General features: G+C 43.4%; 1 protein-coding gene across 1 annotated transcript in view; it reads right to left on the bottom strand.

The window, feature by feature from the left end:
* Positions 1–25,507, bottom strand: part of LOC144177985 (ATP-binding cassette sub-family C member 2-like) — a 603,957-nt gene that overhangs the window by 384,909 nt on the left and 193,541 nt on the right. Inside the window, exons 8-9 of the mRNA XM_077705540.1 lie at positions 13,147–13,278; positions 8,737–8,899 (exon numbers count right to left, since the gene is read on the bottom strand). Of these exons, the coding sequence (XP_077561666.1) occupies positions 8,737–8,899; positions 13,147–13,278 (295 nt within the window). The remainder of the gene's footprint in view (positions 1–8,736; positions 8,900–13,146; positions 13,279–25,507) is intronic.

Below are 25,507 nucleotides of genomic sequence, written 5' to 3'. Positions count from 1 at the left end.
ACAAAAGTGTAGAGCCTTTAATACTACTGGACTCCGATGGAACAGAACTACAAGCCGTCGCTGACTGTTTTGCCCCGCAGTTCTCTTCAGTTTATAAAGCCTCTGACTCTAGCACTACTATCGAGCAACATTTGGAAATCAACACACCCAATGCTCTGTCGCTAGATGAAAATCTCATCAGCGAATGCATTAAGCACTTGAAACCATCCTTATCATGTGGTCCAGATGGTATCCCCTCAGCTATACTAAAAGCTTATAGCAGTATATTGGTCCCAGTACTGACTAGCATATTTAATAACTGTCTGATTACTTCCACATTTCCTAGCATGTGGAAAATTGCTCGTGTTTTTCCAGTATTTAAGTCTGGCTCCAAAACTGATGTCTCGAACTATCGACCGATTTCTCTTCTCTGTGCCATGTCAAAGATTTTTGAGCTGGCCCTTCACCACTTACTGTCTTTTTATGTGAAAAACTCATTGAATAATAATCAACATGGATTCGTCCCTGGCCGCTCAACCGTCACTAATCTGGCCAGTTTCATGACGCAAATATCTACACCTGTATTCCAGAGAGGACAGGTCGACACCATTTACTGTGACCTCAGCAAAGCGTTCGATGTAGTCAATCACCCAATGCTTATGGTTAAACTTGCTCATTTTGATGTTGACACCGCTGTTGTGAATCTATTGCATAGCTACCTTCGTGACAGATCATATTGCCGCGAACCATGCATTGGGTTTGTTTATTTGTGTTTTGCTTTTACCGCCCGGCTGCGCCGGTCTGTGTTATCTCCGTGCCAAGGGAAGCGGGTGTTCCATTCTTTCTTTCTGTGCCGCATGTGTTATCTGTTTAGATACGGAGAGCATTCCGATCTAACGTGAACATCCCGGAATAATCTTCTTGCATCTACAATGCTCTCGATGCGAATCGACGGTTCCAGAACCACGCGCGCCGAAAGATAAAAAGCCTGCAGAGCAGACGCCGGGGCATTTGATTCTGCGACGCTCGCCGACGCACGTACGTCACTTTGTTGACCACTGCTTCGCCGCCTCTGTATTCTTTTCAGTTGTTAGGGGAGCACAAGTTCGCTCCAATAAACTTGTTTCTTTTCCAAACAACTGCTTCGTCCTTGGCTACGTGACAATATTATGTTTCCGTCAATGGCCAAACGTCCTCCTTTTACAAAGTGACCAGTGGTGTACCTCAGGGTTCGGTATTAGGCCCACTCCTCTTTTTAATGTATGTTAACGACGTTTCTTCTGCCATTCTCAATTCTTCTTTCCTTTTGTATGCAGATGATATAAAGATATTTAGGGAAATTCATTCATTTAACCACTGTCGCTTGTTGCAGTCTGATTTGTGTTCTTTTCTAGAATGGTGTAAAAAGAATAACCTTTCTCTCAATATTTCAAAGACAAAAGTCATGAGTTTCACTCGCAAATCATCTAGCGTACCTTTTTTAGACTCTGTCAATTCTGTGTCTTTATGTAGGGTTTGTGAGATCAATGATCTCGGCGTTCTCTTCGATAGCACCTTGCATTTTTCAGCTCATACTAAGCGTGTTGCTAAGCGGGGTCTTCGTTCTCTTGGCTGTGTTTGTAGAATATCGAGAGAATTCAATTCTCCTATGCCACTCCGCAAATTGTACACCGCAATATGTCTTCCTCAACTTGAGTATGCATCTGTGATCTGGAATGGCATCTCTAATTCCTTAAGTAACGTAGTTGAGCGTGTCCAGAAAAAATTTCAAAGCGTTTACAACCATCGCTTTGCTAAAAATGACTCTGGCTCGTGTTCTAATACCATTGAACTATTGTCACTGCCTTCACTTCGCTGCCGGCGAAATCGCGCCGATCTCTTCTTTCTTTTCAAGCTCGTTCACGGTACTATATCCTGTCCTATACTGCTCAATAGTATTAATTTTCGGATTCCGCGGAAGCAAACAAGAGAGAGCAGGCCGTTTCTTGTAACTACCCGCCTCTCTCAGCACTCAACCCTCAACAGGATACAAAGTCTTTATTATTTTTATTTTCTTGACCTCGATGTTTTTCATGGGTCACAGTTATCGTTTTCCTCCAAGGTTTCTACCGTTATAAGATAACATCACATGTGCAATTTGTTTATATCCTTCTCTTTTACTTTATCTGGCGCATTGTTATATGTATGTATGTATGTATGTATGTATGTATGTATGTATGTATATTATCTGACTTTTCGTCATTATCATTGGCTATTTCTCATACTGTATTAATCTACTTTTGTCCTGTCGTCCTAATATCTCTGTACGCATTGTGTCTCTGATAGTTTTCTTCTGAACAGTCATCTTGTTCTATTGTGTTATTCTTAATTTTTTTCTCTTTTTTCGTGCGCCAGCATCAAGACCTCTGGGTTGTTCCTGGGCACGTTAAATGATTGATTGATTGATTGATTACGGTTTTTTATCTGGCCGTTCAACTACTACAAACCTTGTGTCTTTTATGTCCTTTGCCTCGGAAGCTGTGCATGGGCGGGGTCAGCTCGATACCGTGTACTGTGACCTCAGCAAAGCGTTTGACATAGTTGACCATTCCTTGCTTTTGCATAAAATGTCTACTTATAACATTCCCGTTTGCTTCGTGGAGTTACTCAGCAGCTATCTTAATAATAGGTAATGTTTTGTCTCTGTTAATGATAAAGAATCTGCTGCCTACTATGCTTCCAGTGGTTCTGCTTCCAGTGGTTCTGGGGCCTCTTTTGTTTTCTTTGTTTGTTAATGACGTCTCAGCCTCTACAAATCACTCTTGCTTTCTGTTATATGCTGATGACATCAAAATATTTAAAGAAGTTACTAGCGCTGAAGATTGCATAGCTCTTCAATCTGATGTGGATGCTTTTAGCAACTGGTGCTCCGCGAACAAACTTGCTCTTAGTGGCACTAAAACGAAGGTTATGTCCTACACTCGTAAATCAAACCCCATACTTTATGCGTACGTTGTGAAAAGTGCACACTACCGCGTGTGTGTAAAATATGTGACCTTGGAGTGGTATTTGACAGTGCGCTAAACTTTTCTTCTCATGTGGATTCTATTTCTAAGCGCGCCCTTCGCCGCTTGGGGTTTGTCTGTCGAATATCAAGAGAATTCAGCAACCCTGTCTCACTACTAAAACTTTATTTGTCTGTTGTCCGCCCTATTTTAGAATATGCCTCTGTTGTTTGGAACGGCACGTGCCAGTCGAACAGTAATATACTTGACAAAGTGCAAAATAAGTTCATATCTATCCACAAACAATGGTTCAGACTTTTTTACTTCTAATCCTCTCAAAAGTTTGAAGTCCAGACGAACCAATGCTGACCTAGTTTTTTTATTTAAACTTGTACACGGGATTATTTCTTGTTCAGAGTTGCTTGCAAATGTAAATCTTAGAGTACCGTCGAAACTTACCCGTAAGTCCCCTATACTTCGTACCCGTAATACATGCAATAGACACTTCACATTGTACCGCCTTCAAGAAACATACAATCTCTACTCCCATAATATTGACCTGTTTCATACACCCCTTCGGTCTTACATGTGCGACCTTCTGACTTCTGTCTCTCCCCGACTTGGTTCCGACCAGTTTTAATTCTATTTTCATTGCCCTATTTTCGTTTATGTTGCTCGCCTTTGTTACTGTTCCTACTCCTATATATCTATATCTGCCCGTTTGTATTGTCAAATTTTTATGACACTGTGTTTTATCGTTTCTTGATTGTTCAAACTTTAGTGTGCCCAAATCATTGATTTTGTTAAATGACCTTTACTCTTCATTATAGTTTTTTTTCTTCGCTTGTCTTTTGTTATTCTTCTCACGTGTGGATGTATTTGTGTCGTCGTCTGTCTTCTTCTTAAGTGTGCCAGCACAAAGGCTACGGCTGTACCTGGGCACTATAATAAAGAGATTGATTGATTGATTGATTGATTGATTGATTGCTTGATTGATTGATTGATTATTGCTACTTCTAGGGATGCAGAGATATCCGCCCTTCAAACAACGGTTAAGGTGCAGGCTGAACAGCTAGAGTGGCTGCAGTATGAGCTGAATGAGAGCGAGCAATATCCACGGAAATCCATGGTCTTCCGGAAAAAGACAACGAAAACCTAACCGAGGTGTTGGCAGAAATTGCTGAAAAACTGGAACTCCAGGAATTTTCCATGTCGGGGGTTGAGGCGATTCATCGCCTGCCGTGCAAACGTGGCTCGATTCCGAAGATACTTATCCGCTTCACATCTCTAGCCGCCAGAGACAATTTCTTTGACGCCCGAGGGAAGCTTCGAAACCTCATTGAATCCGGTTCTCTTGATCAAATTTACTTCAACGAAAATCTGCCGAGAAAAAATCGCGCCCTGTTTTGGCGCACAAGGGTTAGAGCAAAAGAACTAGATTACAGGTTCACATGGGTGAAGCATGGCAAGATCTTCGTGAAAAAAGAGCGAAAAATCGCCTCTCCTTCGCATACTCAGGCAATCTGACTTAGATAACATTGTCTAACTTTCATGGCCAACACGTGCTGTCAACTTCCAGACTTTCAGTGTTTCAAAGACACTTTTGGTAAAAGTTCCGCTAATGATTTCAATGTCGTGAACGCATATGTCAGGAGCCTGCGCAAGCACTGGGAACAATTCAAGCTTGTCGCTATAGCGGGAACAGGATTCGTGGATGCATTTGTGCGTACTGAAAGCAATGCGTCAGAGGCTTGCATGCGCACATTTTCAGTACCCGGTTATCAGTGTCGTTTTGTGACAAGGCTTCATCGTCGTTGCGGTGGAATCGCTATCTTTGCAAGAGACATATTTGATGTTTCGCCCATTGACGTGAAGTTTGCGCATGCGGAGTGCTTGGCGTTGAAGTTAACTTGCCGCGCCCGTTGTCTAAATTTGTTGGCTTTTTATAGACCCCCGTGCGCTAGCAAGACCCGCTTTCTGTTGGAACTAGAAGAAAGATTACACCTTTGGAATTCAGTGGAAGAACTGCATTTAGTAGGCGATTTAAACATAAACACATTGTGCCCAACAAGGGGCACTGTGTGTGATTACTCGTCCCTCCTGTCCTCGTGTGGTTTACCAAACACTATAACAATTCCCACTCGTGAGGAAATAGTTAACGATAATCTGACCACCTCATGTACTACACATGAGGTGGTCAGATTATCGTTGTCGTACGTGCTCCTAACTATTCCGTTGCCTCCTGCGTTATTCTGCACCGCATCGCAGATCACTATCTGGTTGCTTGCCGTTCATCTCCAGTTTTTCCTTTGTCACCTGCTTCACGAAGCGCCACTCCAAATAACGTAGTTTATATTACAATCGCGGACAATAAAGTTTTGATGGCTTAATTAACAGCTTTGACTTGTCAGCGTTAACAGAGTCTAATTCACCGGAACAAGTCTACACTCTACTCTGCGACCAAATAAAAAAGTTTGAGGACAGTTCTAAACGTACCGTAATAAAAAAAACGCAGAAGGGAATTTAATTGGCTGACCGCGGATAATGCGTGCCATTTCGTACAGAGATTTGCTATGGAGTTATTATATGGAGTTATTTTATGGAGTTATTATTATTATTCGATATGAGCATCACTCTAACGGCCGGACTTGTGAAATGTTCTTCTCTCCTTTTTATCTATAAGATTTCTTAATACTATCAGCCTTTCTAAAGCCACACATACGGCTGTCAACGCTAGAAACCATGCACCTTGGTTTGTTCCCAGCTTCCATACACAATACAAAACGCGATCGTGAAAACGCAATCTACCTGTGGTACTTAATAAATATAAACACGAAAGTATCGTTTCTCGCAAGCATTTACATGCGCACTTTATTAACTGGCCATGTACAGGTCCGCGCAGAAGTAAACGGAGCACGGGAGCGCTGGCCGAACTGCATCGCTGCGCCGCGTATGGGCGCCGACGGGAACCATAAAGCGCCGGTCAAAGAATGTGTCCGCACTGCCCCCGCCGCCCTATCTGATATGTTTAATCGCCGCTCTGCTGGCGTGTCATGCTCGGCCAGACGGTCTTCAAAAGGCAGCGCTGGGATATAGAGGGGCGCTGGTTGCATTGGCGCTCGCAGGCATCAGCGGCGACCCAATCCGCTGCTCATGAGCTGGACGAAGGTGCAAGCGCCCGCAAACGTGCCTTGTTGCGCGCCGTATAATTGGAGGCCGCTGGGGTTTGGCACAGCATGTCATTGCGATATAATTATTTGTAAGCCGGCGACAAAATTGCCAGGTACAGTGGGGTCCACTGTTAAAGGGAAACGGCGAGCGCGTGGCCACTGCGCTCCGCTAAGCGCCGGCGCCGAGAAGTGGCCAGAATCGGAGACAGCTGGCACATGCGCAGTGACCGCACGAGGCGGGAGAAGTCGCTGTGTCGTCTGCTACGGCGGTTCGCCCGGCCGCTGGCATCCTTCGAGTGCGAAATGCCTCAGCTGTTGGAAGCTGATCGGCTCAGTGGAGCGTTGTAGCAGACGACAGAGCGGCTTCTCCGGCCTCATGCGGTCAGTGCGCATGTGCCGGCTGTCTCCGAATCTCGCTACTTCTCGGCGCCGGCGCTTCGCGGAGCGCAGTGGCCACGCGCTCGCCGTTTCCCTTTAACAGTGGACCCCACTGTACAACATAGAAAGTACATTCACAGACATTTTCCTTGTTTGGAAAAAAAATCTCGCTTACGAGATTTCTTCTTTAATTTTGGTTTTGTCCCAAGAGTTTGCAGCCGGTCAGTCCTGGTGTGTTCTGAAGAAAGGAAAATAAAAAATGTCCATGCGGTGGAAATTCTGTATTAGAGAACACCGTAAAGAATCGGTACAATCGTTGCCCGCTATTACAGCGGGCCTTATACGGCGCATATTTTGTTGTCGCACTAAAACCCACGTTGTTATTTTTAAAGAGCACCTTATATTATTTAAGAAAGTGTTGCAGGTATCAATAAAACTCCGCTTTGAGTTGAAAGATGGCTTCACCGCATGGGCTCAATGTGTTGCAAAAAAGTGTCATCAAGGCACCAAAATGACCGATGACGAGTTTAGTCGTCATGGCCGATGGCGACCATTTTGTTATCGGTTAATTTGGTACAAAATTTTATCACGGCTATCCTCTTCAATGAAAGCGAAAGGGTTAATGCGACAACAAAATATGCGCCGTATGAGGCCCGCTGTAATAGCAGGCAACGATTGTACGATTGTACCTATTCCTTACGGTGTTCTGTGATACAGAATTTCCACCGCATGGACATTTTCTATTTTCCTTTCTTCAGAACACACCAGGACTGACCAGCAGCAATAACTTTGGACAAACCCAAAATTAAAAAATGAATTTCGTATGCGACATTTTTTTTCCAAACAAGGAAAATGTCTGTGAATGTGCTTTCTATATTGTACATGGCAATTTTGTTGCCGGCTTACAATTAATTATATCGCAATGACATGCTATGTCAAACCGCAGCGGCGTACAATCTTATGCGGCCCTTTACAGCGCGCAACAAGGCAGGTTTGCGGGCGCGCGCAGCTTCGTCCAGCTCATGAGCAGCGAATTCGGTCACCGATGATGCCTGCGAGCGGAAATGCAACCGGTGCCCCTCTATAGCCCAGCGCTGCCTTTTGAAGACCATCTCTCCTAGCATGACACGCCAGCAGAGCGGCGATTAAACATATCAGATAGGGCGGCGGGACAGTGCGAACACACTCTTCGACCGGCGCTCCATGGTTCCCGTCGGCGCCCATACGCGGCGCAGCGATGCAGTTCGGCCACCGCTCCCGTGCTCCGTTTACATCTGCGCGGAACTGTACATCTTAGTGTCTTGGTGTCCTAAAAATTGTATTGTTTCCCATATTGCATGATTATGACGTCTGTATGTTTTACTGCACTGTGTATCCTTTTCAGTCACGAAATATATTCACTGCAGAATAATTCCATACTTGGAAGTTTTCCAGTGTCAAGTGTCTAGAGGTAAGAAAAGAAAGATTAGTCTCTCTGGAATACTTATTACGCAAATGGCGTCGCGTCCTCATACGGAGGCACCTTTACTCAATCCTGCTTTTCCCTATAAAAATAATAAATATCCTGAGCAAGGAGGTCAAATAATAATTTCTGAAGATGAAACAGGTGTTTTTAGCCTTTATAAATGATTTACGCCGCAGTAAAAGAGAACTCAGGACGGCAACACACCGGAGCACCCACAAAACGTGGTGGTGTCCATTTTGAAACGATGTTTATGAGTGCGGTTGCGCCATTTCACATCCCATGGTGCTACCTTTCACTTCCGTAGGTTTCGTACATCAGCCGCACCGCTCTGTAGCATGAACTCGTTTCGTTTTCACGACGAAAACGGCGAAGTCGCGTCTTCATATGGAGACACGGTGACTTAAAGGGCTATTCGTGATTGCACTGGAGTACCAAATATTCTTCTCTACATGTGTCACTTAAACCAGTGAGAATTCGCCTGCGTTTTTGTTTCTTACTTTTACCGAACTCCAAGCGATCCGCAATTTATATTCTTTCTAGTGTTTACTTTTGTATACTGGCTGCCATGCAGAATGGCTCCTGGGCGTTCAGCGGCGTAATGCATCTTATAGCCCGGTCGACCATTCATAGTGACACTTAAGAGTGCTGGTGAATAAAGTTGAGTTCACTTGATGACTTGCAAAAGAAACGTTTCGTTTAAAATAAAAAAAAACTAATGTTCGCCCTAATGTGTGGTAATGTGAGCAGCGGCACAAAGCACCTTCCGAAAGACAAAACCTTGCAGCATCGCTCTGGTGCGGCAGCCGAACACAGTCAGCAGATCCATGTGGTAGGACGACAGCAGCCATTCGCCTGTACATGTGGCCGTGAAGAGGAACGAGGCAGCCGTCATGTCAGCAGCACTGGAGCTGTTGATGAGCAATCTGCATTGAAACAGAGATATGAATGAAACGAAAGAAAAAAAAAGAACTGGCTCAGGTTAACTGTAGCCACGGCGTCTGAAAAATATTTCTCACGTGCATAACCACAGCGAAATCATGTACACACAGAGAGGCGCGATTTATTGAAAAAATATACCTCTTGGGCGTAGCGAAAATCTCGAAAGCTATTGGCCACCTTTCGCCAGCAAGCCAAGGAATGTTACTTGATAAAGTGCGAAGGGAAGAGCCGATCCCAAAACTGGCCTCCAAATTCAACTTACTCCAGTTCGATATTTCTTAGGTCATATTTACAGCGCAAATGTCATCTCACAACAAGTACGAAATTCCGAATAAAATATCCATATAAATTACTTTGTTCAAAATGTCCTCTGTTTAGTTATTTTTTACAAAGTGACGGTGTTTCAGCAATCCTCTGACTCCGTAGGCGCTACATAGTGTAAACTAAGCCGATCACGCATCTGTCACGTTTTGGCCCTCACGACTGCCGTAGCCACCCGCCCGCACATTTGATTTTATTATTATTCAAATTGTTTTCACGGACGCTATCTTTGAGGGGGCAGAGATATAGGCGGAATGCCTGACAAAGCCTCTGCCCCCATACTGTTAGCATACCAGGTAATACAGAAAAACATTTAAACATTTACATACTGAGAAGGTACTCAGAAGGTACTTTTTAAAAACCGAAAAGATGACATGTCATGCACAAATACAGATTACATTCCAAGTACGTAACAAAAGGCACGCGTTACGTAGCATTTAAAATAAAACAACCCGATGCATACATTCAAAATTCACACATGTCACACAATGTGCAAATTTGTGTAGACACAGAAGACACACAAAGCAAATTAATTTTCGTAGTTCTATGCCGGGGAATACCCAAACCATTTTCAACCATAAACCTACTGCATGCACCTTTGAAACTTTGAAAAGGCTGATTAAAATTAATAGATATATCACTCCTGTTCAACACGCTAAGGGTCTGAAAGGATAACGTCTGCCTACCATAATTTGTTCGTGTTGCCGGATGCTTGTGCTTAGGATATCTTATATTGTACGCCCTAGAGCCATTTTCCGGTGGTTTGTTATAAGTCCAGATCGTTGGACCCACTGCAAAAGTGTAAGTAGTGTATTTGGTCCGCCTTCAGCATATTATATTCATTGAAAAAAGGCTGCATCGTTCGGAGTTCGCGCTTATCCCCCAATAGTTTTCTCACACGCGTAATACTTTTTTCTGCAAAATGATTTGTATATCATAGTTGGAAGCTGTTACTACCCATACTAAAACCCAATATATTATACCATTACTCATACTAAACCCCATACCATTACCCATACTAAAATTCTATTTGCCTTAACGAGGTCAGGAAAACAATGTGTATTTTATGCATGCTGCCAATGGCTTTAGAAAAATCGGTTTTCAGTTTATTGACATCGGTTTATCGGTTTATTATCGGTTTAGTATTCAGTTTATTGAAAAATCGGTTTTCAGTCTACTCGTTTGCTTATTCGTTTCAAGGTTATAGACTTAGTTTTATTTGTATTCAAGCTTAACTGATTTTGGTTCAACGATTGAGACAGTTGCAGCAGGTAAGCATTCACATATACTTCTAGGCTTTTCTTTGTTCCCGCCGTAAAAAAAATACTGGTGTCGTCGGCCTACACAATTAACTCTGCGGAGCGTGGTACTTAGGTAATGTCATTTATGTACGCAAGGAAGAGTAATGGACCCGAAACTTGACTCCTGGGGAACCCCGTTATAGAAATTAGGCTTTTCAGAAATTAATGTTTTGCTTATTGCAACATATTAGCATCGTTTTGTGAGATTTGTGACATACGTTTTATTAAGTTGTAGAGCTACTCCTTGTATACTATATGAATAAGCGTCTTGAGTAAAAGGTCATGCTTTATGGCATCGCACGCTTTTTCAAATCTACGACTAATTCGATAATGCATAATTTGGTTTGACTGTTGTGAACAATTTTATCCTTTATGTTTAGCCCAGTTCCGCGGATTTATTTTTTTGTAAGGCGTAATGCGATGATGTTACCACGGGGTATATTTGAAACTTCATTTTGGAATCTTTTTTTTGAAATACTTGATGTTTTTGCTGTTTTGACACCCTCGTTTACGGTCGTGTCACCCAATGTGCTCAGAGGGAAATGTCAACCGACGAAAATTTTGTACACGTTCAATGGAGCCTGATTTAGGTGTTGGCTCACTGCAACACGAGCTAGATGGGAAGAATAAAGAACGACACAACACTTTATGAAATTTAGTATTTCAATTTATGCATTTATAACATAGAAGTTGCAAACATTTTAAGCAGATATGAAGTCGTGGCTGAATGATCATTCTCAAAAGGTGGAGAAAAATCGGCATTTTATGGGCCAGCCGCCACACAAAACGAAGAAAATACATTATCCTAAACTTTTGTTAAAATAAGCAATTTTAAAGCGCTACAAGCCTGCACCTTTCCATATGTGGGAGGATCTAAGCTTACCAAATGGTATTTGGAAGGAAGGAGGTACCCTTATATGAATAACAAGCTCCATGTACAACATATGATCTACTACTAATATGGCTACTCTTTGTAGCCGTCATTGCTACTAACCTGTTGCTTAGATAGTACAATCTAATATAAAGCAATTTTCTATAGCTAGGCGTTGCTTGACGTCAGAAAACCTATTTCAGTCTATTAAAGCAACACAAATTGCGCAACTCAACGCAGATTTTTGGTACCTGGTATTGCGAACAATCTCTGCAGGCCGCAATCCTGATGCTCACTTGTGCGTTGACTTCCGCTGGACGGTTTCCCAGAGTCTCGCTGACTTCTCATCAGCTAGCACGCTTTGCAGCCGCTGCGTAAGTAACGCTTCTTTTCTGTTTTTACATAGGGTCTTCAGCTAGAAAATTTTGCAGATTTGTCTCTCTTGGAGTAGCACTATAACTTTCATGGTCTGTCTCTGAGGGAACAACACTTGGCCGCTGATCTGCTTGAACGCCAATAGACTTGGCATGGTTCCGAGCTTATGACAGGCGCAACATGGTTTGTAAAACGGGAACACATAACCCACGCTTCAGTTTTTGAGGAACTGCGCCACGTAACATATCAAGGGAACAACCGCCAAATATTGCGATAAAAAAGAGGGAAACGCAAATTTTGATTTTCACAACAGCAAGTTGTTTTTATTTTTTCCAGTGAGACTGCACGTTTCTTCTTTCGTTTCCTCTGAGTTCAGCATCCGCAAAGCCGCTAGGCAGGCCGCCGCTTCCTCTGTTTGTTCTGCGCCATGGGCATGAGCCGTTGCCGAAAACCGTTGTGTCACGCACATGTCTCGAAGGATAACAGACTGTAACCCAACACTTAGTTGTACCCTTTCTCTCGCAGGTCATTTTGTGAGAAAGGCGTTTTGGCCTATACGCCACTAGCCGTTAGGTATAAAAAGATTTATCTGGTTAGGTATAACCAGTTAGGTATACCCAGCACCCTCAAGTCCAGAAATTTTGAGAAAATAAGCCTCGTCGGAACGCGCTTGTCATAACGGAGAAGCAACTTTTCGATACAACAAATAGGAAAAATTGTAATGCGACAGAGTAAACGAAATCTCACAGGTATTACCGATACATATTTCAAATAGTGACAGTTTTATTATACTTATTTTTCGTATAACTTCATTTTATCTATATTTTAGATGTGCAATCAGAGCATTTGCCTCAGTTACTACTGGAACCTGTGTACGAGAATTCTGGTATCTTCCCCTTTAAATATGTGGCAACAGCGAGCGAAACCGCTGAGCTGGAGTTATTACCCACCCTTAAGGCGGCTAAATATTTATTGCCAGAAACACCATTCGATCTGGCTTTTCACACATGTTTGGTCTTTCAAATATTGAGTGTTACCTATAAATGCGACCGGCGCGGAAAATATTGAAAGAGCTTTTGGCATCATTCACTGGCACCCAGCCTGTTCTTGGAGGAATTCCTTTGACACCTGTGAGTAGGGTTACACCTTTTCATATAGTATTACGCGGTAGTAGTGTGGGCCATGCGACCAGTGTTGACAGTTAAGAACTGAAGTTGGTAACAACAATCCGCCGCAGATACCAATAGTTTCTGAGCGCCGAAAACCTTCATTGATCTACAGTCGTATTTTCTGGCATGCTGCGTGTGTAGTTGCCGCGAGCGAACGACCCCAAGCTAACAGCAACCAACGCGAAAATACTCACTCGAGTGCAGGAATCCTTGCAAAGACGCAGGCAAAATAAGCCATGGTACACAATGCCACTCGCAGGACGTCAATTCTCAGCACCTGGTACATGCTCGCGAGGAACCATATCCGGGGTGAGTGGGGCCTGCGCCTTGTCGAAGCAAAAGTGCACAGTATAGTTAGCAAGCTTCAAGGCCAGAAAACGAACAGCCCAACTTCAACATTGAAAAAGTGTGTATACGGCGTTATTAATGCACACTTTTAAAGCAAAGGGAAGCAAGAGATTGTCGAGTGCTAAAAGAATGTCATGCTGTGTATGTTAAAAGTTCGCCAGCGCCAAACTGCCATGAACGTTGGTTTTCATAGGCAACACGCCCGACTATGACGCCTAATGGTTTCCTCGTTTCCAGGGGTGGGCTTTTGTCGCGACATTGTTGTTGTTATTATTATATTATTATTATTATTATTATTATTATTATTATTATTATTCTAAAGAACGTTTTCTAAAGAACTTCGAAGTTCGCTTAAACTTAAGGATAGCGCCCACAAAAAGGCCAAGCGTTCTGGGCTTGACAAGTGGAAAGCGGAGTTTAGTCAGTATCGCTCACTTTGTAAAAGCCTCTACCGGCGTGACCACCAGCTCTATATAGAATCGTTAGAGGCTGCTGCGTCTCAGAAACCGGCTGAATTCTGGAGGTATGTACGCGGCCGTTCTAAGGCGTCTAAAGAACACGTTAGCCTGCTTAATTCCGATGGTGAAGAGGTTGAGGATGTTGCCACCAGTTTTGCTGAGTACTTTCATTCTGTCTTTCAACTGCCAGATGGCAACGACGAACGCCTATCGTTTAATAACTCTAATTTTAACACACTTAGGTTCTATGAAAAAATTGTCAATGATAGCCTTCAACGGATGAAACCATCATTTTCCTGTGGTGCAGATGGAATTCCAGCAGCCCTCATGAAGGCTTATGGGAACATTTTTGTGCCTGTCTTAACTTCCATTTATAATAACTGCTTACTTTTAGGTAAATTTCCTCGTGCATGAAAGATCGCTCGAATTTTTCCAATATTTAAGTCTGGTGATAAGTCAGCCGTTTCTAACTATCGCCCGATCTCACTCCTTTGTGTCGCCTCAAAACTCTTTGAGTCAGCTCTGCACAAAGTTCTTGCTGCCTGCGTCAAGAACGTTGTGATACCAAATCAGCACGGCTTTTTCTCTGGTCGATCGACGGTCACAAATCTTGCAAGCTTTATGACACAGGCTTCGGCTGCAGTTTGTGAAAACGGCCAGTTGGACGTTATTTATTTTGACCTCAGTAAGGCGTTTGATGTGGTGAACCATCAGTTATTAATTAACAAGCTTGCTAAGTCCGGTGTAGACGCAAGCCTTGTTGCCTTGTTGTCCAACTATCTCCTTGACCGGTCCTTTTATGTAGATGTTAACTACAAAAAGTCTAGTGTTTACCCTGCAACAAGTGGTGTACCCCAGGGTTCCGTGCTGGGTCCATTATTGTGTTCTGTCTTTATCAATGATGTTTCAACAGTGTTAACAAACTCTTCTTTTCTTCTTTATGCTGATGATGTCAAACTATTTAGGCACATTAGCGGTGTTCAGGACTGCTGTGCCTTGCAGAGGGATGTGTCGGAATTATCGGTCTGGTGCAGGAAAAACTGCCTAATTTTAAACCCCACTAAAACAAAGGTTGTCACCTACAGCCGGAAAACCCACCGCCTGCTGTTTTCCTACAGTATTGAGGGAGCTCCTCTGCAAAGGGTTGAGGAGATTAGGGACCTAGGGGTGCTTTTCGACAGTACCCTCTCTTTTTCTCCTCATATTAGGCTCATCACCCGGCGAGCACTCCGAAGCCTTGGAAATGTGTGTAGGATTACAAAGGAATTCTCTTCTCCAGATCCATTTCTAATGCTATACAATGCAATATGTATACCACAGTTAGAATATGCTTCTGTTGCCTGGAACGGCATCTCTAAATCTAGTAGTGAATTAATAGAACGTGTGCAGAAGAAGTTTTTATCCATATTTAAGCACCGTCATCACAATCACAGTTTTCATCCTGATTCTGACTTATCCATAGTCCCTTCCATCCCTTCCTTGAACTGCAGACGTATGCGTGCAGACCTTACATTTCTTCACAAAATTGTTCATGGTGACCTTTCTTGCGCAGACCTGCTTAACTGTTTAGAGTTTAGTGTACCACAAAGGCCCACCAGGTCGCATCGCCCGTTCTTGACCGCTGCACGCAACTCCAATCATTCTCCTGTGCGTAGAATACAGAATTGTTACAACCGCTTCTTTGAACGCCTTGACATCTTTCAGAAATCCTTTACAGTTTACCGTACAACGCTGTTGAATACAGTATGTTAAACACCTATGATATGTCTGTCGTTCTTTTTTTTCTGGAATTTGATTTCTCTGCGGTTGTGTCTATCCAACTGATAGTTGCCTATTCTTGAAACTGTTTACTGTCATTTGTTCGTTTTTTCATTTGTCTCTACACTCTTGCCGTTGTTTTTGTTGTATTACTGTCAAACTTTGTTGCTCTGCCTGTCGTGTGGCCTTTACGACGGGCAGAGGAACATAGGCATCTTCTTTTTTTATTTTTTACCTGTACCCAGGCTCCGCCTGTGCTTTATTTCTGTCATTTTCACTACTTCAATTTGTGTGTGTCTTGTCGCTTGTTTGTTTCTTGCTATATGTTTCTTGTATTTTGTGTATTTTTTTTTTTCATGTAACTACCCGTGCGCCAGCAATCAGGCCTCTGGCTGTTCCTGGGCACGTAAATAAACATGATTGATTGATTGATTGATTGATTGATTGACTGATTATTATTATTATTATTTTTGTTCCGTATTTATTTTATGCAAATCATCATCTTGCTTGTTTGTTTTTCACTTTTCCTGATTTTGTGTTGCTTGAATTTCTGTCGGTTTAAGTGTCAGTGCTTGTAACGCTGAACTTCGTTTTTCCATTTTGAAACTTCCTAACATTTTGTTACAAAACCTTTGTTTTATGTGTATAATCTATCTCCGTCATGTGCATTGAGTATTTGCCTGTGAATTTTCAATTTTTCACGAGCCTTCAACGTTTTGCTGGCCGTGGTTTCTAACACTAGGCTTCCTTTTTTTTTTTTTTTTGCTGTTTTGCTGTTTTGCGTTCTGGGATCTCTGTAACTATTTTTACCTTATTGTTTCTTCCATATATATGGTTTTCTGTGTTGTGTTGTCTTGATTTTAGTTTGTTTTTATGAATGCTTGTATATGGTGTACCAGTACCAAGACCCTAGGGTTGTTCCTGGGCACCAAAAATAAAGGTTGATTGATTGATTGATTGATTGATTGATTATTATTATTATTATTATCGCCATCTTGCCATCTTGCGCCGCAAGGTGGCGCCTAGTGCGGATTTCTGTATTTTGTGCTCCCAGGCTTTCTTCGGTAAGCAAAAGTTTTTCCGGTGTGCCGCCTGTAAAAAAACGTGTGCACGCGAAGTGTGTTGCGTGGCCGGACGCGGAGCTGCAACTTCTGAAGTCTGGTGCCCGGCCGTTCAAATGCAATCTGTGTGAGACGGCCGAGGCGGCGGCTAGGCCTAGCGTAGCCACGACGACATCGGCCCGTCCGCAAGCAGGGCTCCTTCCCCCTCCCTTCGACGAGACTCGCCGGCAGTAGTCAGGAAAGCCCCGCCACCGCAGTCCCAACCGGTTGACCTTGGAGGGGAAGCCGCCGGTCTTCGCGCACTCCTCATCGACGCGCTGGACGGCATTTCTTTCCTCAGCGACCAAGTGACCCGGCTGCGGGAGGACAACGACCTCCTACGCCGGGAAAACGCGCAGGCTTTCGACTGTCTCCGTCAGGGGAGGGAGGGTGACCGCGCCCATTATGCGCAGGTGGTTGCCTCCTTGCGAGCGGAGGTGTGCTCCTTGCGTGCCCAACTACTTCACCACCCCGCCGTGTTGCCGGAAGGAGTGCGTCACAGCTCAGGGCAGCCTTCTTTTGCCCAAGCTGTAAACAAGGAAGTGTTGCCTTCGGCTACGTCTGCTCCGCTGATGTCGGTGTCTTCGGCTTCTCCTGCACTGCCTCCTACTCCGTCCCAACTTTCCCCGGTGTATTCTGCGCCTGTGCTTGACTGTCTCCCTCCTACTGTTGAGAAGAAGCATCGAAGCCGGGCATGTGTAGGTGCATCGGACACATGTGGACTGGTAGTCGTTCCGCAGCCGAAGCGCCCCAAAGCAATGTTCGTTTCAAAGCTTTCTCCGTCCACGACCTCTGCTAGTCTTAATGCCCATCTGTTAACCTTAGGTGTCTCGCCCTTGAACTGCCGACGACTGAAAACTAAATTTGAAACGTACGCATCCTTTTATATTTCCGTCAGTGAAGAGTTTTTAGAGCGCTTGAATGACCCCGCTGTTTGGCCGAAAGACTGCCTTTTTAAGGAGTTTCGAGGCATGTTTCGCGAAGGCATGCTTCACAGCTCTGAGCGCAACACATCAGAAAAAGAACAATGACTAGTTTAGATGTTTTTTATCAGAATGTGCGAGGTCTTCGAACTAAGGCGACTGAATTTTTTGGTAATGTTCTGGCTTCTTGATTTCCGTTAATAGCTATATCTGAAACTTGGTTGTGCCCTGATATTCTATCCAATGACTATTTTCCTCAAAATTACCATGTATATTGTAATGATCGTGCCTTAACTGGATGCAAACAAAAGGGGGGCGGGGTACTTCTCGCAGTTAACAAATCTCTCCCGTGTGTGCTACGTAGTGATATTGAAAACGCAGGTGAGTCTTTATGGGTCGAAATTCATATCTCAAAAACTGAAAAACTTCTAGTTGGTGTTTTTTACGTTCCTCCTGATGTAGTTCCTGACGCGTTCAATAAGTTAGTCTCCTCCATTGAACAGGTGATCACTACTCATTGCGACCTCAAGGTCCTCCTCCTTGGAGATTTTAACGCTCCTGGCGTTCAGTGGAGCCACCTCACCTGTTCCCACTACAACCACCACTTTCAACAGAAGGGTAATAGGTTACTAGATTTTTCGTCTTTCACTTCCATGGCACAGCGTAATCACATAAAAAACTGCAGTGGAAACATTCTGGACCTGTGCTTTTCAAACTTCGATGGCGTTAATGTGTCGCGCTCTGATTGTGCTTTAGTAATACCCGACAAATATCATCCTCCTCTTTCTATTTCCTGTTGCCTTCGTACAATGCTCCACCGTTCTGTAATTTCAAGCAATGCGTAACCTCGCTACGCATTCGCCCGGGGAGAGTACGTTGGGCTGTATGGCTACTTTTCTGCTGCCCCTTGGTCAACAGTCATTGACCACTCTGATGTCAATGAACAAGTTGACCGTTTTACTGAGATTGTGCTTTTGGGTATGAAGAAATACATCCCGCAATATTTACCAAAGAAGTTCAAGTTCCCATACTGGTTTTCTTCTGAATTGCGGGATGCCCTGAAACTCAAAGAACGCGCGCACAGAAAGATGAAGCGCTCTGGTGCGAATCAGTTCGCTCAGGAGTTCCAGCGCCTACGTGCCCTATGCAAAATATTGCACAAGCGTGATCATGCTTTGTACCTGGCGTCAGTTGAAGCTAAAGCAACTCATCAGCCGGGAGCCTTCTGGAAGTACATTCATTCTAGATCTAGTACAACGCAAGAATCTATTCGTCTACTGGATTCCAACGGCGATGAGGTTGCAGATGCGGCCGACTGCTTTGTTCGTCAGTTTTCTTCTTTGTTTTGGCTTAGCGGTGGCAGTGATGACGGCAGCGTCTCTTGTCACCAGGACGGTTACTCCGCTTGTTTCCAATTGGATGAGAACATCGTGCGGGCCAGCATCAAGCGGCTAAAGCCCTCGTTTTCTTCTGGACCAGATGGTATTCCTGCTGCAATTCTAAAAACGTATGCAAATATATTTGTTCCTGTGTTCACCTCAATACTTAATAACTGTCTCCGGTCTGGCACGTACCCTCGCTCATGGAAAATCTGTCGTGTATTCCCTGTTTTCAAGTCAGGCCCAAAAACCGACCCCATGAACTATAGGCCAGTGTCGCTTCTTTGTTCTGCCTCTAAAATATTCGAGTTATCTCTTCATACGGTCTTGTCTTTCTCACTTAAACACGTCCTCATTCCAAATCAACATGGCTTCATGCGTGGTCGCTCAACTTCCACAACGCTCGCATGCTTCATGGAGCAGGCTGTCCCAGCAGTCGTTGGTAGAAGCCAGCTTGATGCGGTCTACTGTGACATGAGCAAGGCCTTTGATGTAGTCAACCACTCGTTATTGCTTGCCAAGCTCATTCTGTCAGATGTTCACGCTTCCTTAGTGGGTCTTATACGTTGCTATCTCCAGGAGCGATATTGCTATGTAAGTGTTAATGGTCAAACATCATTTAGGTACAAAGCAACCAGTGGTGTACCCCAGGGCTCCGTTCTGAGCCCCCTTCTTTTTTCCATTTTCATTAACGATGTTGCTTCTGCCATTAAAAATTCTTCTTTTTTGTTGTATGCTGATGATATGAAAATCTTCAGAGAAGTGCGTAATGTTCAGGACTGTAATTCTCTGGAGGCTGATATCGTGTCATTCCATCGTTGGTGCACCAAAAACGACTTAATTTTGAACCCCTCAAAAACGAAAGTTGTTTCCTATAGTAGGAAAACTCAACAGCTGCAATACTCCTATAAAATAGCAAGCACTGCACTGCCGAGGGTGACCGAAATTCGGGACTTGGGAGTACTATTTGATTCTTCTCTGACTTTCTCTTCTCACGTTACACAAATTACCGGACGCTCTCTTCGATGTCTGGGTGCTGTCTGCAGGTATTCTAGAGAGTTTAAAAGTCCTCTTCCTTTCTTAAAGTTGTATTCGGCTCTCTGCTTACCTCTTCTCGAATACGGTTATGTTGTTTGGAATGGAACTTGCAAGTCCAATAATGACCGCATCGAAAGGGTTCAAAATAAGTTCCTTTCTATCTTTAGGCACCTTTTCCGTCATGTACAAGAAGACGCAAACGGCAGCATGTCTTGTCTCAAAAGTATTCCTTTCCTTTGGTGTCGACGAATGAGAGCTGACATTATCTTTCTTTATAAACTTCTTAATGGTGATATTTTGTGTGATGACTTGGTTGCACTTATCAATGTCAACTTGCCGAACAAACTTTTCCGAAGATTTCGAACTTTCAGAACAGATGCTTTAAGTAGACGACGCTCGTCCATCTGCAGAATTCAATGTGCATATAATGAATATTCCGATCGTCTTGATATATTCCAGAGCTCTTTGTCTTTGTTCTCTAAAGAATTGAAAACTGTTGTAGCTTAAGTGCCTTTATGTCATTTATGTGCCGTATTTCTGTTCCGTATTTATTTTATGGAAATCATCATCTTGCTTGTTTGTTTTTCACTTTTCCTGATTTTGTGTTGCTTGAATTTCTGTCGGTTTAAGTGTCAGTGCTTGTAACGCAGAACTTCGTTTTTCCATTTTGAAACTTCCTAACATTTTGTTACAAAACCTTTGTTTTATGTTATAATCTATCTCCGTCATGTGCATTGAGTATTTGCTTGTGAATTTTCAATTTTTCACGTGCCTTCAACGTTTTGCTGGCCGGGTGTCATGGCTTCTAACACTAGGCTTCCTTTTTTTTTTGCTGTTTTGCGTTCTGGGATCTCTGTAACTATTTTTACCTTATTGTTTCTTCCATATATATGGTTTTCTGTGTTGTGTTGTCTTGATTTTAGTTTGTTTTTATGAATGCTTGTATATGGTGTACCAGTACCAAGACCCTAGGGTTGTTCCTGGGCACCAAAAATAAAGCTTGATTGATTGATTGATTGATTGATTGATTATTATTATTATATTATTATTATTCCATCCCTTCCTTGAACTGCAGACGTATGTGTGCAGATCTTACATTCCTTCACAAAATTGTTCATAATGACCTTTCTTGCGCAGACCTGCTTAACTGTTTAGAGTTTAGTGTTCCGCAACCGCCCACCAGGTCGCATCGCCCTTTCTTGACCGCTGCGCGCAACTCCAATCATTATTTTGTACGCAGAATGCATAATTGTTACAACCGTTTTCTTTGAACGCCTTGACATCTTTCAAAAATCCTTTACAATTCACCGTACAGCGCTGTTGAATGCAGTGTGTTAAACATCTATGATATCGCTGTCGTTCGATTTCTGCTATTTTCCTTCTGGAATTTGGTTTCTCCGTGGTTGTGTCTAACCAACTGATAGTTGCCTATTTTTCAAACTGTGTACTGTCATTTGTTCGTCTTATCATTTGTCTCTACGCTCTTGCCGTTGTTTTTGTTGTATTACGGTCAAACTTTGTTGCTCTGCTTGTTGTGTGGTCTTTACAAGAAGCAGAGCAACAAAGGTATCTTTTTTTAATCTTTTTACCTGTACCCAGCCTCCGCCTGTGGTTTTTACTGTAATTTTTACTACTTCAATTTGTGTGTGTCTTGTCGCTTGTTTGTTTGTTGCAAAATGTTTCTTGTGTTTTGTTTTTATGTAACTATCGGTGCGCCAGCACTCAAGCCTCTGGCTTTTCCTGGGCACGTAAATAAACATGATTGATTGATTATTATTATTAATATTATTATCTTCGCCATTCGTTGACCGCCCCAGCAGTCAACCTGCTACGGCCTTGAGCACTTTGGTTTCCCCTTCGGTCCACCCTCTGCCCCCGCCTCCTAGGTCCGACACTGCGTTTAATGGCCCGCCGACGAACTTGCAGAAGAAAAGGAGCCCTCCCCGCGTGGGTGCGTCGGAAGCTTCTCAGTTGGTTGTGGTACACCGACCACCCAGCTCCAGGGCCATCTTTGTTTCAAAACTGTCGGCTAACACCACATCTGCTTAACTGTTGGCCCACTTGTCAACTGTGCAAGTTACGCCATTGTCGTGCAAACGCCTTAAGACTAAGTACGACTCCTATTCTTCTTTTTGCGTAAGTGTTAACGAGGAGTGTTTTAGGCGCCTGAGCGACCCGTTTATGTGGCCAAAAGGCTGCCTTTTCAAGCCGTTTCAAGGCAAGGTCCACCCTGGTATGCTGCACAGCTCTGAAATAACTGAAAATGATCAGTAAGTACGAGAGTTTCGACATATACTATCAAAACACTCGAGGTCTACGAACTAAGTCCTCTGAATTTATTAGAAATATTGTATGCTCTAAATTTTCTGCTGTTGTCATTACTGAAACGTGGCTTTCCGATGATATCTCGTCTTCCGACTATTTCCCTTCTAACTATCAAATCTTTAGAAGCGACAGAAAATTAACTGGACCTAAACAAAAAGGTGGCGGGGTTCTCGTTGCCGTTGATCATTCAGTGCAGTGCATGCGGCGTGCTGACCTCGAGACCCTAGACGAATCAGTCTGGCTTGAGGTAGGCCTCACGAAGGGTGAGAAGCTACTCATCGGTGCATTCTATATATCCCCGGATGTATTACCTTCTGAATTTATTCGAACACTCACATCCATAGAAAATGTCTCAAATGCACACTCCAACCATAAGCTCATCATACTTGGAGACTTCAACACCCCAGGTATTCGCTGGAACAGTCTTTCCTTTGAGCACAAAAACCATTATGCAGCGCAGAAATGCAGCATGCTATTAGATTTTCAGTCGTTCACCTCCATGCAGCAGTTTTGCCGCATAGAAAACTCTTGTGGTAATGTTCTAGATGTGTGCTTCTCAAACTTAAAAAACGTATAAGTGTGTGCCTCCGAAATATCCCTTGTGCACCCCGACAAGTTTCACCCCCCCTTATTGTCTCTGTCTCGGTCGCGACCCAGCATCGCTCTGGCGGTGTTGACAATTGTTCAGTCCCGCGATATGCTTTCAAGCGTGGAGATTATGCTGGGCTGTATCACTTTTAGTCATCTGCTGAATGGTCTAGTGTTTTGGATGTCAATGATGTTGACGAACAGGTTCGGCGTTTTACCGAAATAGTTAGAAGTGGCATGGAAAAGTATATTCCCTGTTATAAGCCTGTTCCTTCCAAATTTCTCCACTGGTTTTCTAAAGAACTTCGAAGTTCGCTTAAACTTAAGGATAGCGCCCACAAAAAGGCCAAGCGTTCTGGGCTTGACAAGTGGAAAGCGGAGTTTAGTCGGTATCGATCACTTTGTAAAATCCTCTACCGGCGTGACCACCAGCTCTATATAGAATCGTTAGAGGCTGCTGCGTCTCAGAAACCGGCTGAATTCTGGAGGTATGTACGCGGCCGTTCTAAGGCGTCTAAGAACACGTTAGCCTGCTTAATTCCGATGGTGAAGAGGTGGAGGATGTTGCCACCAGTTTTGCTCAGTACTTTCATTCTGTCTTTCAACTGCCAGATGGCAACGACGAACGCCTATCATTTAATAACTCTAATTTTAACAAACTTAGGTTCGATGAAAAAATTGTCAATGATAGCCTTCAACGGATGAAACCATCATTTTCCTGTGGTGCAGATGGAATTCCAGCAGCCCTCATGAAGGCTTACGGGAACATTTTTGTGCCTGTCTTAACTTCCATTTATAATAACTGCTTACTTTTAGGTAAATTTCCTCGTGCATGGAAGATCGCTCGAATTTTTCCAATATTTGAGTCTGGTGATAAGTCAGCCGTTTCTAACTATCGCCCGATCTCACTCCTTTGTGTCGCCTCAAAACTCTTTGAGTCAGCTGTGCACAAAGTTCTTGCTGCCTGCGTCAAGAACGTTGTGATACCAAATCAGCACGGCTTTTTCTCGGGTCGATCGACGGTCACAAATCTTGCAAGCTTTATGACACAGGCTTCGGCTGCAGTTTGTGAAAACGGCCAGTTGGACGTTATTTATTTTGACCTCAGTAAGGCGTTTGATGTGGTGAACCATCAGTTATTAATTAACAAGCTTGCTAAGTCCGATGTAGACGCAAGCCTTGTTGCCTTGTTGTCCAACTATCTCCTTGACCGGTCCTTTTATGTAGATGTTAACTACAAAAAGTCTAGTGTTTACCCTGCAACAAGTGGTGTACCCCAGGGTTCCGTGCTGGGTCCATTATTGTGTTCTGTCTTTATCAATGATGTTTCAACAGTGTTAACAAACTCTTCTTTTCTTCTTTATGCTGATGATGTCAAACTATTTAGGCACATTAGCGGTGTTCAGGACTGCTGTGCCTTGCAGAGGGATGTGTCGGAATTATCGGTCTGGTGCAGGAAAAACTGCCTAATTTTAAACCCCACTAAAACAAAGGTTGTCACCTACAGCCGGAAAACCCACCGCCTGCTGTTTTCCTACAGTATTGAGGGAGCTCCTCTGCAAAGGGTTGAGGAGATTAGGGACCTAGGGGTGCTTTTCGACAGTACCCTCTCTTTTTCTCCTCATATTAGGCTCATCACCCGGCGAGCACTCCGAAGCCTTGGAAATGTGTGTAGGATTACAAAGGAATTCTCTTCTCCAGATCCATTTCTAATGCTATACAATGCAATATGTATACCACAGTTAGAATATGCTTCTGTTGCCTGGAACGGCATCTCTAAATCTAGTAGTGAATTAATAAAACGTGTGCAGAAGAAGTTTTTATCCATATTTAAGCACCGTCATCACAATCACAGTTTTCATCCTGATTCTGACTTATCCATAGTCCCTTCCATCCCTTCCTTGAACTGCAGACGTATGCGTGCAGACCTTACATTTCTTCACAAAATTGTTCATGGTGACCTTTCTTGCGCAGACCTGCTTAACTGTTTAGAGTTTAGTGTACCACAAAGGCCCACCAGGTCGCATCGCCCGTTCTTGACCGCTGCGCGCAACTCCAATCATTCTCCTGTGCGCAGAATACAGAATTGTTACAACCGCTTCTTTGAACGCCTTGACATCTTTCAGAAATCCTTTACAGTTTACCGTACAACGCTGTTGAATACAGTATGTTAAACACCTATGATATGTCTGTCGTTCTTTTTTTTCTGGAATTTGATTTCTCTGCGGTTGTGTCTATCCAACTGATAGTTGCCTATTCTTGAAACTGTTTACTGTCATTTGTTCGTTTTTTCATTTGTCTCTACACTCTTGCCGTTGTTTTTGTTGTATTACTGTCAAACTTTGTTGCTCTGCCTGTCGTGTGGCCTTTACGACGGGCAGAGGAACATAGGCATCTTCTTTTTTTATTTTTTACCTGTACCCAGGCTCCGCCTGTGCTTTATTTCTGTCATTTTCACTACTTCAATTTGTGTGTGTCTTGTCGCTTGTTTGTTTCTTGCTATATGTTTCTTGTATTTTGTGTATTTTTTTTTTTCATGTAACTACCCGTGCGCCAGCAATCAGGCCTCTGGCTGTTCCTGGGCACGTAAATAAACATGATTGATTGATTGATTGATTGATTGATTGACTGATTATTA

The sequence above is a fragment of the Haemaphysalis longicornis genome, unplaced genomic scaffold (genome assembly GCF_048455015.1).
Source record: "Haemaphysalis longicornis isolate Haplotype H1 unplaced genomic scaffold, Haemaphysalis longicornis Haplotype H1 scaffold_1, whole genome shotgun sequence".
NCBI lineage: Eukaryota > Metazoa > Arthropoda > Arachnida > Ixodida > Ixodidae > Haemaphysalis > Haemaphysalis longicornis.
The sequence above is the reverse complement of the archived record's forward strand: the minus strand, read 5'-3'. Positions and strand labels throughout refer to the sequence as shown.